The sequence below is a fragment of the Pteronotus mesoamericanus genome, unplaced genomic scaffold (assembly GCF_021234165.1).
Source record: "Pteronotus mesoamericanus isolate MK-2021 breed Mesoamerican mustached bat unplaced genomic scaffold, CSHL_Meso_final contig_24, whole genome shotgun sequence".
NCBI lineage: Eukaryota > Metazoa > Chordata > Mammalia > Chiroptera > Mormoopidae > Pteronotus > Pteronotus mesoamericanus.
Window position 1 is genome coordinate 5,396,621 of NW_026555100.1, and position 17,325 is coordinate 5,413,945.

The following is a 17,325-nucleotide window of genomic DNA, read 5'->3' on the forward strand; positions in this document are numbered from 1 at the left end:
CTCAATGGCCTGGGCTGGGTGGGAGCAGCATTGCCTCAAGGCCTGAGGATTACGGAATGCCAGGCCTTGGAGCCTGACTTGTGAGATCCTCCTGAGTACCTGAGAGTACCTGAGGCCAGGAGGGTCAGGCCCTGTCTTTCACACCTTGAACCTACACTCCCTGAACCTTGTATTGGGTGCTTGCCAAACTCACCTAATCTGATAGGTATAGACTCAGCAATGTGTAAAGTGCTCTGTGAACAGGTCGGGTGAGTACAGAGGTATGTGGATGGGTTGGATCATTGAGGGCTGCAGGGTGCAGCAGGGGGACAAATTTTATGAGCTTCAGAGAAGGGAATTAGGGCTGGGCAATAGGATGCCATAAATACATTAGAAGCTAGGACAGATGCCTGCAGAAGATACAGGATATAGCTAGTGATGACCCAGGCGTCTCTGGGGTAAGAGATGTAATAGATGTCCCCAAGTATTGGAGAAACTATAAAAGTCCACAGTGGGCTTCTGTCATGTTGACAGTTGTTCTGGGACCTATATAGCAGGGTGTCTGCCTCCTGGCTGGGAGGGCCTCTCTGCATCCCCACAAGCAGAGCTTGTCTTGCTGTCTCCCAGCCTCCATCTCTTGCTGTTCCTCTACATTGGCCATAAAGTTGACTTATTTGTTTGTTTTCTTTCTCTCTGGGTACCTTGAATTAGAGGCAGTGGTTACCATAGAGACATGTGGGTAGTCAGAAGCACTTCTCCGAGAACCTAGGGCTTGGGGGGTGTGGAACGTGGTAGGCTGGGCTCTGTGGCAGAGATCCTCCGGCCAAGGATGCAAGGTGCCGGCAGAGATGACAGTCGGAGAGCGTTTACCTTCCTGTGTCCACACAGCGTGGCCCTGGTACATCAGAACTGGGGCTGGTGTCTGGTGTCTCCAGTTAATCATGCAGTGCTCTGCTTTTTCTCATTCCACCAGTGTCCTCTGACCCAGGGGCGAGGGACAGAAAGATAACTAGGAGCCCAGCTGTGGGGTGTGGGGTTAGCTGATGAGGGGACTTCGTAGAGCTATCTGCCTTGGGCTGTCATTTTCTACTCCCTCGCTACTCACCTTGATTTCTCTTACCTTTGTGATCACGTCTTTTTCCCATCCTCACCTCCTCTCAGCCTTGTCCTGTCTTTCCCAAATATAATCATTCATTCCCTGGCCAAACCAGGTGAGGTTTGATTTCTCTTTGATTTTTTTTTTTTCCTCAAGAAGAAAATTTTTGTGTACGATCATGTGCTTCAGACAGCAGTTCCTCTCTCTTGAGATGGTTATGTCAAGACTGGGGCTCTGTTGTATGGTTTGTGTGCCAGGTTAACTTTGGGACAGAGGCCTACTCTTGGCTGATAGGCACAGAGGCCAATAAGAAGGGTCAGGAATATGTAAGGGCCAGTACTGTTTGGAGGTGGGAGAGTGGGAAGGCGTTGTCTTGGAGACTGAGGGAGCGAGCCAGGGGCTGTGCTGTAGGTGTGGGCGTAGGGGATGTGAGCTGCAGGAAAGGATTGGGCCAGGGGGCCCACTAGACTGGTGCCCATGGGGTTAGGGAGTGATGGCCGTGGCTTCCTGCAGCCTCTCAGTTTACGCTGTATATTTTATAAAGGTGCAGCAGCTGGGGCTGGGTTTCACTCGTCGCTGTCTGTCTGTCTAGGGCTCTGCAGGTGTTGGATTTCTGCGTCTGGGTATGTGGTGGGTCCACCAGGGTCATCCATAAGGGTCTGAAGGGGCTTGCTGTGTTTGCCGAGTCTCCCTGCCTGTTTTCTTTCTGGCCTGTGAATCTCCGTGCTGCAAACCAAAAGGAAAGAAAGAGGGTATCGAGCCGCTGCTTGGTATTCATGGTGAGGTGGCCCAGGAAGCATGGGGAAAGATCACCTGGTCTTCTGGGGTGTGGGACCTGGATGGAGTCCTTCTTTTGCTCTGCTGTTTCTTGTTATTGTGACCTCAGGCCTATTTAGTGGCTGGGTTGCAAGGTAGGGTGTTCATGTGACTGTGCCTTGAACACTGTCTGTCTGTGTGTGGGCCTATCTACATAAAGCCACTGAGAGTCATATAACGTCACTCCATTTGCTTTCAATCAGCAGTAGGAGTGGAGTTGGGGCCCTTAAGGGAACCCATGGTTCCAAGCTGAGCACTCTGCTAGGCCGAAGGAGGCATTTAAAACAGGTTTCGATGCAGGAGCTAGTGGGCCAGGTGATGGCAATGAGAAGTCGTTATTTTAAGATTTAAGAGCACCGCCCCCCCAGGAGCCGGAGCCCTTATGTCTTTTTTTTTATTTTTAAATCATCACATTTCCTTCTTATCTTTATTCATCATATGCATGTAGATTTTTACCTCATGGAGCATAACAATGTATTTATTTATTTATTTTTAAAGATTTTATTTACTTTTTTTCAGAGAAAGGGAGAGGGTGAAAGAGAGGGAGAGAAATGTCAATGTGCAAGGGAGTCATCAGTCGGATGCCTCTTGCACGCCCCCAACTGGGGACCTGGCCCATAACCGAGGCATGTGCCCTGACAGGGAATTGAACCGGTGACCTCTTGGGTCGTCAGCCCATGCACAGTCTATTGACCCACACCAGCCAGACCGGAGCACAACATTTTATATTTGCTTTCCTGCTTACATCGAAAACCTTTCCCCATATTGCTACAGTTGAAGGGCAAATGGTCCTTTCTTTCTCATACATAGTTTAGGATTTATTCTTAGAACAATTAGCATCATAAGAAACCTCTGTATTTGGGCCATTTGTCTTCATTCCAATTGCTTTTACTCTGATGGATACTTGGCTTTACCAAGAGGTGCTACCAGAAACAATATTATGAAATCTGTTGCAGTACTTGCTATATTTATTTATTTACTCTGTATACCTTATGTGAAGACATTTCTATCAAAGATAAATGTAAGCAAACGCTTTCTTCTTCCTGAGGACGGGGGAGGTAAGGGTAGGGACTATATCTGTTTCTTTTCTTAGTGTGGGCAGGGCTTTGCAAAGTGCCTGCTATACACACAGCATCCACACATTGAATGAATAGGTTAAAGGGACTACATAATCCGTCATGGTTGCTTTTTGCCTTTGGCTCTCAGGAACCTCAGAGCCAAGTTGTGGGAACCTTTATTCCCTGGTACTGGCTTGGGCTCCCCCTTTCTGCTCCATGGAGACAGCCTGTAGGCCTGACACAGCTGTTAGAGAGGACAGGCGAGTTTAAAGACCTGTGTTGGGGACATAATGCTGGTGGGAGATGTTGGAAGGCAGGGTAGTTTATGATTCCCTGTCATAGTGGCCTTCTAGGGCAATGTTGGAACTTCTCAAAGCAGTGATATTCAGTTTTAGTGTGCATAAGGATTACCTCAAGTACTGGCTAAAAATGAAGGTTCCTGGGCCCTGCCCGTGGCGATTCTGCCTCTGGGGGCTTGGAGGGGGGATCCAGAGTCTGTGTGCAGGGGGTCCCTGAGCCACCCTTGAAGAAATGCCATCTGAAATCAGCAACAGCAGTGCAACTTGCTGTTGCCATGCTTCCTGAGATTTACGGAACACACCTTAATCCAGCCTTCTTCAGGTGGCGTCTCTCTCTGCCCGGGTGTGACCATTTGGGTACATGGGCTGTTCCGTGATTCGGGGCCTCCTTCTGAGCTCCCGGGTTGCGGTGTCAGTCTGTGGTCAAGGCTATGGCAAGCTGAGCGGCTGGGTTGTGGTATGTTGGCCACCAGAAGGGCAAAGGCTGTCTCTTTCTGGGTCCAGCTGGCCCTGGGGATTGAAATAGGATCCCCCTGGGTGGTGCCAGCTCAGAGTCCCCACCCCCTTAGTGTTGGCCTGAGTAGCCCCCATGACATTTGTGTCCCCTGTGGTATCTCCAAGGGAGACTTTACCGTTAAGGATCTGGGTGAAGTGAGGGGAGTGTAAAGCAGCCATGAGGGAGGAGGAGAAGGAAGAGACGTCTATGCAGAACTGGAATCTGGGGCTCTGGAACTTGAGGGAGCATTGAAGGGGGTTGTACGTAAAACCATGCTTTCCTCCTAAGGCTAAAACAGGCCATTTTTGGTTGGCAGAGAAATGGACACCCTGTGTGTAAGTGACCGAGCTCCTCTGACTCTTCCTCCCCAGTGGATGAGGGAGCAGACTAGAGGTCCCTTGTCTGTGCCAAGGCGTATATGCTGGGCCAGTTTCACACAGTCATGCTGTGAACTGTACGTCTTAGCTCATACAACACTGGCCTGTCACCCGGCCCTGCCGTCCGTCCACCTTCCCAGAGTGACTTTGGGCGCTGGCATCATGGGGTCCCATCCCGTAGAAGAGGCCCCTGCTTTCTTCCAGCTGCTTGCTCTCGTCCCTTGTCAGAAGCTGTGCTGCAAGCTTCAAGGCTGTGCTGAAACCCTAGAGGTGAGCGGCTGACCCCATTCTCTTCTGAGGCTGGAGACAGGGAAGGAGAGGAGTGGGTGTGCCTGGCTCCTGCCCCCACCTCTGCTTGCTGCTCTCCGGACAGCCTTGGCAGGCAGCAAGCGCCTGATCCCATGGGTGCCAAAAGGGTGGTGACAGGAAGAGATGGGCACTTTGCACCTCTTGAGTGCCTCTCAGTAGAGGCCCTTTATCATTTTCCCATGGCCAGACAGATCGGCCCCAGGGCTGGTGGGGAAACCAAGGCACACAAGCTTTGTTTGTTTTGGGCTGTAGCTGTGCTAATGATTTTGCCAGTGTTCAGACCTCAGCATCCTTAAGTGATAATGGTCTTCACTTACGCCTTGGCGCTTCCCTTTAAAACATAGATTCTGGGTATTTTGTTCCTATGATGAATCCTGCTATATCACTTCCATACCTCTCCATTTAGGCCCAGAGCTCTAGACCACTGGAGTAAATCTGTCCTTTCTGCTGGACGAGGCCTTGCTCTTGTCTATACCCTACCTCTCTGGGTACAGACCCCTCTGTGGTGGGGAGAGTTCTGGTCACTCCCCCTAGCACCATCTCTACTTCCTGAGCCCCAGCAGCCCCAGCAGCTTCCCATCTGCTCCCCTCTCCCCGCCCTGCTGCCCCCCCCCCCCCCCCGCCCCGCATACTGCTGCCCCGGGAGGAGCTATTTTTAGGGGCTGCTTCCTGGGATGTTTTACTTGGGGCTGGTTACCATGAAGGAAATGTCACCAAAACAGTGGGCAAAGGCTTCAGGCACCCAGAGCCTTGCTGGGGGCATGGAGAACTCAGTGCCTGGCTCTGTTCTGACCCGTGAGAGTGTCCAGAGTGTCCAGAGGCAGAACCTTGCCTTCTTGGGGCTTGCCAGTGACCCCATGGGATTTTCTCCGTCTAAGCTGGTTTGGGAGACTTGCTGTGGGGCACTTCTTGGCACCTCTTTCCTTTGCCTCTTTAGTTAAAGCTTCTCTTGTCTCAAGACCCAAAGGCCAAAGTGGGGCTCAAGTCTTTGTATTGCTTGCTTAAAACTGCCTGAATCGAGACAAGAGAAGGGGAGAATGCCGATTTAAAGGACAGAGCGTTGGTGATCACGAGGTGTTCGCGTGGCCCATGTCAGGCCCTGTCCCATTCTACTCAAAACCCTCAGTTCCTGGGTGTGTGTGGGTGTGAAGAAAATAGAAGCCATGACCCCTCTTACATGATGGACGGACTTTGCTGGAGGCCCTTCACTTTTATAGTGAGTTTCAAAGAGGAAGGGGTGCGGCATCGCCGTGTCAGGGTGAGGTCAATGGGATTGTGGTTTGGGATTCCTGCTGCTCTGTGCCCAAGGCCAGGGGCTGTGTGTAAGTAACTGGAGAACATGGGTTATGACACCAAGTCCCTGCGATGCCCTTGTTTCTACTCCTCATAGTGATGTCTCAGGGGGCCAAGGCGGGACCTCTGCTGCCTAGGAAGGAGGGGAGACACTTGGAAGGGTAGCAAGAGGGGCGCCCCACACACAGCATCTGAAATTAATGGGACTGTACAAAGCTCCTCACAGAGTTAGTGCCACAGGCACAGACCTTCGAACACCCTTTGAAAGGTAGGGGTGTCACCAAGAGGGGACTGAGGAGGGTCCTCATAGCCAGAGTTCGGGCTCTGTGTCCTTTCCCACTTAGGTTGTATGTTTAGGTGGCAGCAGAATCTCATTTGAAGCTAGTGCTGGCATTTGTGGTTTTACTGAAATGTCACTTCATCAGCAGGCACGCACCTCTAGGACTGTGGAGACTCAGTGCTCAGTGGCCAGCCCCTCTGGTCCCTGATCTGTGGGGGAAGGAAAGTACATTTGGCATAGGCTTCTCTCTGGGAGTGCTAGGGGAGAGGTGGTTCTAGGGCTCTGCACTCCCCTTTGCTGCTTGCTGTTTCCTCACTGTCTGCTCTCCCTTTTCTGCCTCCCTTGGCGCATCTGGTCGCTCCTCCCTGCCCTTCCTGTGAAGGGTACCTGTCCTTTGTAGAGCTCTGGACCAGGTCTGGAAGTGCTTGGGTAGAGGTGAGAGAGGCAAGGCCTCCAGGGACGCTTTTGTTTCAGGGCCTGGCTCTGCCCTGGGTGGGCTGCTGGGGAAGACCTGATGCTGGCCCCTGATAACAGCTGCTTCTGCTTTCCGCCCCTGTTGCCACCTCTGCTCTTGAGGGGGAAAATCTTGCAGAGGGCTGTGGTTGGACCTGGGCTGAAGGCCGACAGGGGTGGGTCTCTCCATGCAGTAGCACACAGGCAGGCAGGAAGTGGCCCTGTGCAAAAGCGGGAAGTGGCTGTTGTCAAACAGGAAGGGGGGGCTGGGCCGTGGGGGAAGGCGGGGACGAGCCCGGTGGAAAGGTGGGTGGGAAGAAGGTCAGCCTTGGCAGGTCTAAGCTGTTCCCTAGGAACAGTGAGCTCAGTGGGTGCTGGAAGGAGGTGTGTCTTCAAGAAGAGGGCTGTTTTCGTGGAAACAGTGGCTGGTGTGCTATCACCTTGGGTTGTTGAGCCAGGGCCTGGACCTACCACTGTGGACCAAGACAGTTCAGTGGCCTCATTCCTTTTGGGGTTGGGGATACTGTGTTTAGCTGGGGGTGCCCTTGCAGTTGGGAAAGATGCTCTTCAAACCATACTTGTTCCTGAACCCTGCTGCTGCTGGCGTGGAGCCCTCCTTTTCTTCCAGACATGGACCAGGCCTGGAGGGGGCACAGGAGAGAGTGATAAAGGGGCAGGAGACAACAGCTGGAGAGGCTGGGGTGCTGGCCGGTTGTGCGTGGAGGAAGGAGGCAGGAGAGAGTGTGGTCGGCAGAAACCGCACGGCTCATTGAGCAGAGCTGGATGGCAGGGCGCCACAGCCAGCGAGGCTGAGGCCCAGGAAGAGGAGGGATCCTGCAGGCAACGGCACTTCCTGGGCTTTACTCTCTGGAGATCCCCTGTTGCTGACCTTACCTGCAGGCTGAAGACAGGAGGAGCTGAGGAACACCCGCACCCCCAGGAAGGCTGACAGAGTGGGTCGGGGGCTCAGCTGGTGTGTAGCGCACCCTGTGTCTGCCCAGGCTAAGGCAGCGTCAATCCAGCTCTCTCAGTGTCTCTGGGAGTAGCCATGGCCACAAAGTTTGGTCCGGGAGGCCTTGTCCATCTTATTCCTGGGCCCTTGGAAAGGCACTGTACTGAGTACTTACCCAGTTACCTCATTTAATTCACAGATATTGCTGCCTCCATTTTAGAAGTGAGGACCCTTTCTCCAAAATAATGTGTCTGGCTCACTGTCTCACTTCCTTTGGGTCCTCATCAAATTGCTGAGGCTTTTTCTGACCGCCTTTCCTGCTTTATTTTTCTACACAGCACTTGCCACAACATCAACAATGCCATCTAGTTCTTACTGTCTGTCTTTCCCCTCAACCCAGCCCCACTACAGCATCAGCTCCATGAAGACGGGTTTTTGTCTGTTTTTACACTGTGGTATCCCAACATCTAGAACAAGTGCCTGTCACACAGCAGGCCTCAGTAAATATTTTTTGAATGAATGAGGCTCGGATGGGTTTAATAACTTGCCCAACATGACGGCACTGGGACTCAGTCTCCTGCTGTTGGACCCCAAAGCCGATGTGTTAATGGTAGGATGCCATGGCGAAGGATCAGACCATGGACCACAGCACAGCCTGGGGTTTAGAGAAGACACAGGCTTCACCCAGAACATGGGGCTCGGCTCCTTGGAGTTAGGGTTGCATTAAGTGACTAACATGGGCCCTCTGGACTCTGGGTAACTCCTTCGAGGAGCTGGGAGCGTGAATCTGTGTCTCTCCTCTTCGCATCCTGAGTCACTGATAAAGCCAGAGCACCCTTATTTTTAGTGCTGTTGTGGGACTGTAACCATTAGCCAGTAAGAGACTTAAGGGAGGAGATAAACATTAATCTTCTGGGCCTTCCCCTTAGCTGCCACCTCCGCATAGTAAGATACTGTTCTACATCTGCCCAGGCAGCCAAGCCCGAGGTTTGGGGGTTGGAGTGTGGTGAGGTGAGTGGTCAGAAAGAGGGCTAGTGGATCTGCACCTTTGGGGATGGCTAGCTTGGTACCTCCAACCCCAAGTCCCAGGGAAAGAGGCAGGTGGGTTAGCCCTGACATCCTCCTGGCCAGCTCTTGAAGAAGTGAGCCCCCCTGTACCAGGCAGGCTATTGCTGCTTTCTTGACTACCTCAGCTTCTGAAGGTGCCCTGGACTGAGGAGTCTGGGCGACGTGGGAGTGTGAGATTGCCGGGGGTTCTCCTGACTGCATCCTGGTCAGTGGTCATGCTGAACCCTCAGGCAGAAAGGAAGGTCTGACCCAGATCTTTGGGCAGCTGGCATGGATTAGCTGGGCAGCAGGAACTAATCTCTGCCTGTCCCTACCTCCTCCTTCCACAAAGCAGAGCTGTCATTAGAGGGAAAGTTTGGCACAAAGCTGGAGGTGGTTGGTGAAAGAATAAAGCTGAATTCCTTCTAGCCTATAATCCTCACCTTATCTCAGACTACATTGTCTTAAGCCTGAATTCGAATCCCATTTTTATTCCTTTCCTGCTAAAGGATGTCAGACAAGGTATTTCACATTTCTGGGCTTCAGTTTCAACATCTGTGAAGTAGGGACAATCATAGCTCCTGCCCAGTAGGAGGGTTGTGAAGGTAATGGGAGGCTTTACAGAGGCTCTTTGCTGTTTAGGTAGAGGTGGGCCGGGCAGAAGCTCCCAGTGAGGGAGGGGGAATTGCTTGGCAGGTGTGGATGTAAAGGCATCTGCCTGGGCCTACGGATGCTGGGGTGAACTGGACTGAGACCCCCCCGCCCAAAGCCTGGAGTCTTTTCTTGATGCTCTCACTTTTCTTTATCATGTCATCATAGCACAGCGATGGAGAAAGAGGGTTCTAGGCTCAGACCACCTGCACCCACTGCCTCTGGACCTTGGGCAGTTACTGTAACTGTTGAAGTCTCAGCTTCCTCATTTGTAATGTGCTGGAGCTAAACACACCCCCTACTTTACAGGATTTTTGTGAACATGAAATAAGATAATCATGCCGCTACCTGGCATGTAGTAAATGCTTAGTAAATAATAGTTATTACTGCTGTTGTTGATGTTATTGATAAATCCTTATAAGCCCTTGTTATGGAAGGAACTCTAGAAAGCATCACTCAGAAAGGCCCCACCCTTTGTAGGACTTGTGATTCAGTGAGAGTTGGCAGGGGGCGGGGAGGGGGGTTATCACTGGGTGGGGAAGTGATGTCCACTAAGAGGAACAGGGAAAACTTTGTGAAGGTGGTGACTTTGGGGAGGATTCCAGCAAGGAGAGCGAGTGAAGTAGAGAGTAGCAGTATCCTCTCTTTCTACTTCCTGGAGGTCTACCTTCCTGTGGAAGAAATTGACCAATGCAGCTTGCTTGACCTGGGGACTCTTGCATTCTGGTCATTTCACCAAAATAGAGTAACCCCAGAGCCTGAGTGCCCCAGCAGTGGGTGCCCAGGAGGATCCTGGGGAGAAGCAGGTTTCTGTAAAATGGGTGTCTTAATAGTACCAGCCTCATTAGAGTTGTTATGGGGATAAATTAAGAGATGTATCTCCCCGGTGTAGAAGTAAGCTCTCAGTGAATGTTTCCTATTATTATTTTTTCAAGTCGTCATCTTTGTCGTCAGCACCATTATGTTTTAGGGTTGCCATGAAGACTCAAGTAGAGAATATATGCAAAACTCCTAGCACAGTGGCTGGTCATATAGCAGGTGCTCAATAAAACTTAGCTCTTACAAGTATTTCCTAACAAGAGATTTTGGAACCCTGGCCCAATGAAATCCCTGCAGTAGTGGATTGAGTACTACGGTTTAGTTGAAGACCTGCATACACATCCTGGCTCTGCCACTCACTAGTTTGAGGTGCTTTCCTAAGGCATTTCCTCATCTGGAAAGCGTGGTAATAGCGCCTGTCTCCGGGGTTGCTGTGACTTGCTGCATTAATTCAGTGCACTGTAAAACGTGCGTAGTTGGTGCGTAAGAGTGAACAAGTATGAATAGCCAGGTGGCCACAAATAGAAGGGATGGTTGACGGCTTTTGGTTTCTCTCCTCTGCTTTTAGATCACCAGAAACTAGAACGTGAGGCCCGGATATGCCGACTTTTAAAACATCCAAACATTGGTAAGTGTGCTTGTATAGAATATTTCTTGGGCGTTTTGTAGCAGGGGGTGGAGAACAGAGAGCCACTGCTTTTGTGTCTGGAACGACTTCTTTCCCTGGGCCTTTGCTCCTGGTGTCTTGTTTTTCCCAAGTGGGGAAACAGCCATGTCTTGCTCAGAATTCTGGGACATTGTAGTTTTTAGAGCTAGGAGTCTTCGTACCTACAGTGCCATCCCAGGGCTGGGACGTGAGGTATTGGAGCAGGTTTCAGACACCCTTTCTTTCCTCCTCCTTCCGACTTTGGGCTGAGGTCCAAGGTCCTCAGCGTGTGAGGTTCTGGGCCAGTAGCCTGCCAGCATCCCTCCCCGGGCGCCCTCCATGACTATCATAAGAGGGTCCGGATTTTGTTTCTGGACTTGAAAGAGTTTTGTTCCTGTTGCAGTGTCGTGCACACTTTGGGGGTTTCCATGGTGCTCCTGTTTATATTCCCCAGAGCCAGGAAAGCAAGCTGCCCACCCGCCTGGCTTCTCTGGAGGAGGGATGGCAGGAGCCACTCAGATGGGGAAGGAGAAAAAATGAAGAGGATTTCTCCCTGCTCCCACCCTGACTCGGGGGACAAGAGCACATTGTTGGTTGTTCTAAAGCCCGAGGAGGTTTGCCTGCCACAACCCACTCCGGCTCAGTTTTACATTGTTCAGCCGAAATAGTCTTTGCCAAAAGCGTTGGCCCTGATTTGGTGCTCCTCACAGGGAGGATAGAAACTGGGCTGACTGCAGTGTCTGAGCAGAAACCCCGGTGTTGACTTCAGGCAGAGCAGGGAGCATCTCCCGGGTTCTCTCTAAAAACCCTGAGTCATCACAAAAAAACACATGTGTTCTGTGCTCCTCAGGCATGGCCTGAATGTCAGGGCTCCCTCAGTGCCCCGGAGGCCACCCGCTGTCCTCTGCCAGCGGCCGGGGCTGTGAAGCAACTTGCTGAAGCTTGATGCTTCCTCCAGAACTACTCAGCCTCTGGCTTCCCAGATCTCGGGCTGGGATATTTCACGTGAGCTATTTATGTGGGAGAACTGAGGTCGTACTCCAGCCCAAGGGAAGAGGAGCAGCTCTGAGGTAACCAGAACCCCAACCATGCAGGGCTTTATAGATCGCAATCAGTAGCTTGGATTACACCTGAAGCAGATTGGCATAGCCAGCGCTCGAGTGCTCAGCTTTGCCGGGTGTAGTGTGTTCCACGGAGCCAACAGCTCTCAGCCGACAGTCCTGGGCTTGGAACTTCTGAGGCTCCTGGGTGATCTTTTGAACTTAGACTCACACCTGAAAACTCCATGGTGGGGACCAGCATAGGAGAGAGACAACCAAGAGGAACACCTAGAACAGCAGTCACAAATTCAGGCATATTTAGTTTGGCTCGCTGAGCGGTCTAAAAATACTTTTATTATTTGCCAGTCAGTATTTAAAAATGAGATTTTACATTTTGAAAAAAATTCTGTTCCCCCATCTTTCAAATCAAAAGGCTTGGTTCAGCTGAGCCCACTTTCGTGCATGGCCAGAACCAGCTGGGGCTGGGCAGTGAGGCCTCTTAGCCCACTGGCCCCTGTCCTTGCCATTCCCAGTTACGTCATGTTTACACTGCCTGTGCGGTGCCTGTAGGCTTTGTGAGCTTGTGACCTCTGACCTAGAAGTTCTAGAACAGGAAGAAAAACCTGGGTAATTAAAGCCATCCACAAGCACAGGGCATTTTGGTGTTCTAGTTTTCAGTCTCAGGGTCTGAGGTCAGCAACTTTGTTTCCTTATGCTTCTTAGGACCAATTTGCGGAGTAGTGATGGATTATCCTCATGGAGGAAGGAGAATGAGGGGTAGGGGAGGTGAGGCAGGATAAAGACAACTGAGAACCAACCAGGGAGGACCAAAGATGGGATTCTAACTGCGGGGGGTGGGGGGGCCCTAACCTTTTAAAAATTTTATTTCTAGAAATTAAATAGTATACTTTTTGACCTTTTAGACTTTACTTGGCTTGGTAGCCCTTTCTTTGTACCACCTGCCCCCAACTCAAGAGTTAAGGCAGATGGAGAGACAATCTACTCTAGCCTTCTGTCTGCTCTGTTAGGGAGACAGCAAGACCCAGGCAAGGCCAGGCAAGTCATACTCACTTGCCAGCGTCCGATTGCCTAGAACTGTGCTTCCATTTCATGATTGCTCCCAGATCCTGAGGGATGTTGATCTGAGGCCCTATTCTGGGATCAAGGACAGGGAGAGAAAGGGTGAGCCAGGACTGTGTCCTGGGAGAGCTGGCTGGCCAGGCTGTCTGGCTTCCGCTGGGAACCAGGACTCCAGGAGCTGTGGCGGAGCTGTGGGTCCAGGAGGCCGGGGTTGCCATGGATCCTGACCCGGCTTGTGGCAGGAAAGGATGGAGTTTGTCCCCCTAATTGACTATTCCTCTCGATACCCCATGGCTTTATCCTTTAGAGCTATGGCCCTTTTGGCTTCAGGCTCTTTAACTCCATCCTGCAAGGGTACCAGTGGATCAGCTCAGAGTGGTTCAGAGTTGAGGAAGCTGAGAGCAAAGAGCTGATGGTCAAACTCTGGTTGCTGTCAGACTCAGAAGGGAATTTGATGCAAGGAGTCAGGCATCCCCAGCTTTATTCCCTAGTAGATGCTCTGTCCCAGGAGTGCAAAGCCTGTTGGAAGAGAGGACCCTAATGTAAACTATGGACTCTGGGTGCTGATGATGCGTCATTAGGTTCATCGATTTTAACAATTGTACCACTCTGGTGGGGGAGGTGGGTAGTGGGGGAGGTGGGTAGTGGGGGAGGTGGTACATATGTAGGGACAGAGGGTATGTGGGAGCTCTGTGTACTGTCTGCTCAGTTTTGCTGTGAACCCAAATGCTCTAAAAAAATAGTCTATTAATTAAAAAAAGAAGAAGAAGGGCCTTTGAGGTGTACTGCAGAACCTAAAACAGCCCTAGCAGAGTGGCCAGAGGAGTGGAGTTCAGAGGAGGAGACAGCAGGAGTGCTAATCGTCTAAAGTTTGAGTGAACTGTGTTCCACCTATGATCTGCTTGCTTCCTGCCCTAAATTCCTCTGATGAATAGACTCTGTCTTCCTTCGTCGTGCTGAGCTGCCCCAGCAGTTTCAATCATAGTCCAGCCTTGTGATTTAGAGCAGCACTTCTCAAACTTTTATGTGCTCGTGGATCACCTTGGGATCATGTTAAAATTCAGATCTGATTCAGTAGGTCTGGGATGGAGCTTCCTCACATCTCCAGGTGATGCTCACGATGCTGGCATGTGGATCATATATGTGGAGAAGCAGCGGTCTGTGGCTTTGGTGTCAAGTCCAGGTTTGAACGGGGGACTTGCTGGCTAGTAGCTGTGACTTTTGGCACATTATTTTGCTGCCTGTGCCTTCGTTTTGTCATTTGCGCTTCTTCGTGGAGTTGTTGTGAGAGGGTTCAGCCAGAAAACAAGGTCTAGGAAATAAATGGAGATGAAAACAGATTCCAATGACCAGAAATGATCTCTGCTAGACCCCCAGGCCCAACTCAGTTCACAAGGTATTCAAACTAGGCTGCCTTTGGGCCCAGGATCCATTCAGCTACCAGTAAGTGTATAGCAAAAATAGTTGAAAACGAAAAGAAGGAAATGTTGGATCATAACTGAGCAGCTCCTAAATCCCTCCTCAACACCTTGGGGGGCATCCTCAGTCCGGCACCAGTCCCCGGGCACAGGGCCTCCTTCCTACTATGCTTTGCTGCAGATATTAACAATGACACTTTTTTTTAGTGCTTTTTGACCATGGTTCATTAGTTAAAACATAGCATGTTGTTGTGTGGTTTTAAAGAATTGTAAATAGCCATGATTGGGTTGTGACTTTCTCATACCTTGACGCTATGAAACATGAAGTAGCCCTGGCTGGTGTGGTTCAGTGGATTGAGCGCCGGCCTGAGAACCAAAGGGTTGCGGTTCGATTCCCAGTCAGGGCACATGCCTGGGTTGCAGGCCAGGTCCCCAGTGGGGGGCGTGTGAGAGGCAACACACATTGATGTTTCTCTCCCACTCTTTCTCTTTCCCTTCTTCTCTCTCTCTAAAGATAAATGAATAAAACCTTAAAAAATTTCTTTTAAAAATCAAGTAAAAATATTTGAGTGTTCTTTGTCTGTTCTTTGTTCTACAGTTTGTAAACAATAATTAGGCTTATCACTGTAATATTTTGTACTAAACACTATACTTCTTTTCCCAGATCTTCCAGTCTGTAGGCTTGGTCTGACCTTCCTTGGCCTTCTTGTCCTCTGATTACTGTGGAATGGGCCTGGGGTCAGATTATTCTATTGCACACATCCTTAGCATGCCTAACTCCTACCTCACAGCCCTCAGCACCGTAGTGCTTAAGTACATGCCTGTGTGAATGCTTGTTTAAAGCCTGTCTTCCCAGTTCACCTGAAGCTCCGTGGTGGCAGGGCCAGGTTTCTTGTCTTCACAGCCGAATCCGTGGCATTTACAGCCACGCCTACTGCGTAGAAAGTGCCAAATGGACGTTAATGAGTGAATCAGAATGGCCAGAGCTAGTGGGGACAGGTTGGAGCTCCTTTGCCTAAGAGGATGGAGAAAGTGACTCCCCAATGGGCAATTCTATAATATCAAGCATCTTGATGTCAGTCTGTTTTGGCTTCACGTTTGAGTTCTGCCACTTGGTATGACTTTGTGTGACTTTCTTTGGAGCCTCAGTTTCCTCTCCTGTTAGATGAGGGTAATAGAAGTACCTGCCCCACAAAGTTAATATGAGAATTTAATAAAATAACATGTGTAAAGCACTTGGCACAAGGCCTAGCACATAGAAATGGCTCCAGTAAGTCTTAGTTTTCTATAATTTGGATCATTATTATTAAGAATCTGCTAGGTAGGCTCTTAGAATGGTGCAGTCAAGTTTCTCCTCTTGTTCTCAGTTCCCTATTAATTTTCTTTACAAATGGAAAAACAAAAACGATACCAGTCTTGTTCAGATATGGGCCTTCCGTACCCATCCTTCCTTGCCTCCGTGGAGCCTTGCTCTGGTGCCTACAGCAAGGCCATTCTCTGGGCTGGGGGGCCTGGGAGGGTGAGTCTTCCCCCTGATTCCCTGCCCGGCTTCTTCCCACCTGGGCTCTGTGTGTGGCCTTCCTGGACAAGGGCACGTGCCAGTGACTCCCTGTCGGCATAGGCGCAGGTGCCCGCACTTCCTGCCCTGCTCTCAGCCCTGCTGTGCTGTGCTGTGCTGGGGAGGCTTGGGGCGAGGGTTCGGGGGAGGCAGGATAGGCAGTAGGACTCCCCAGGAGTGGTTGTTAGCATTGTGCTTGCTGTCCTGCGAGCCCGCCACCCTGTTGCTCTTAGTCACGTCCCTAACGAAGCTGGATTTTAACTTCTGGGACAGCTGATTTCCAGGGGATTATTTGTATTACACACTTTAATGCTTTTTAATAGCAAATTTTTAATTAAATGGAAAGTCCTTTTGGAAGCGAGGGAGCAGCAGCCACAGCAGGACTCAGCACGCAGCACTGACTTGGACCGGAGAAGCCCAGTGAGGAGAGCGGTGGCAGGGCCGGGGGGCGGGGGGGGGTGCCTGCGGCAGCACGCCTGGGCTGGTGAGGGTGGGAAGGAGGCAGGGGTCCCGCTGCGGCTCCTTCCTTCTGTTACCTGCAGAGGGTCACAGAAGCAGGAGCTCGTGTGCCCACAGACAGGCAAGAATGGTTTGAGGAGGAGTGATTTTAGAAGTACCACCTGCCTTTGATCCCATTGGTAAATCATAGAAATACTCCGTTTGGAGTGGATTTGGCGTTGAGTGATCAAATCAGATTAAATAAGGTAGGCAATAGGAAGTGTAAACGGTCGTTAGGCCCTGGTTCAAAGCGTGGCAGGCCTGAGTCCTCATTTGTCAAGGGAGGGGAACCATAGAGCCCTGGCGATGGCTTAGTGCCTACGTTTTCTGTTCTGGCTGATCTTACTTTGGTGGGAGGGGACGTGGGGAAGCACCTCAGCCCTGATGAAACGCTCTGACGCTGGAAATGGAAGCTGTCATTTTGGGGCAGGTGGCAGCCTTGGGCAGGCCAAGGGAGAAAAACGGTGATTTCTTTGGATTCAAGAACCTCACGCGTCAGTTTGGTGCCTGGCCATTCCTGAAGTGCTCAGTGAGGTGCTTCTGAAACTGCTGAGGGTTGGGGCGAAAGTCAAACAGAGGGAGCCCTTTGCAACTGAGGTTTTCCATCAGGTTGGTTCAGGTGAGGGAAGGGATAGGAACAGCCAGACTGTCAGCCAAAGCATCACGTTGTTTGCATTAGAATGATGCTCAGAGCTTGGCATTTAATCCAGAGGTGGCTTTGTGGGCAGAAGCTTGAGGAGAAGACCTTAGAAGACATTAGGTTGGTTTTTTGCCCAAGAGGAGTGCGAAGGGGTTCTGTTTGCCAGCCTTCTCTTGCAGTTTGTGAGTTGTCATAGCTCGCTCCACGTGGTGGCCTCCCAGACCCATCTGTGACATCGTTGTAGATGCATTTGTGCATGATCTCTCTCCCTGGCTCCATCACTTTATTGCCTGGGCGTGTGGGCCACTCCACATGTCTTATAGGAAGCAGTAGTGTAGACCAGTCTTTGGAGACAGGTAGAGCTGGATTCACATCTTAACCCACGATATGTTTGGCCTTTGGCAAGATACACTATGTCCCTGAACCTCCTGTGTCCTCATCTCACGGTGGTCGTCAGAAAGAATAAACTTGAAGGCAGGCTCTGTGTCCTTCCTAAATCTCTAAACCAGCTCGCACAGGG

General features: G+C 50.9%; 1 protein-coding gene across 24 annotated transcripts in view; it reads left to right on the top strand.

Moving 5' to 3' along the window:
* The window catches only part of CAMK2G (calcium/calmodulin dependent protein kinase II gamma), a 55,315-nt gene that overhangs the window by 2,270 nt on the left and 35,720 nt on the right, over positions 1-17,325 (top strand). For all 24 annotated transcript variants that reach the window (XM_054572556.1, XM_054572562.1, XM_054572559.1 and 21 more), the window contains exon 3: positions 10,494-10,553. In XM_054572556.1, coding sequence (XP_054428531.1) covers positions 10,494-10,553 — 60 coding nt within the window. The remainder of the gene's footprint in view (positions 1-10,493; positions 10,554-17,325) is intronic.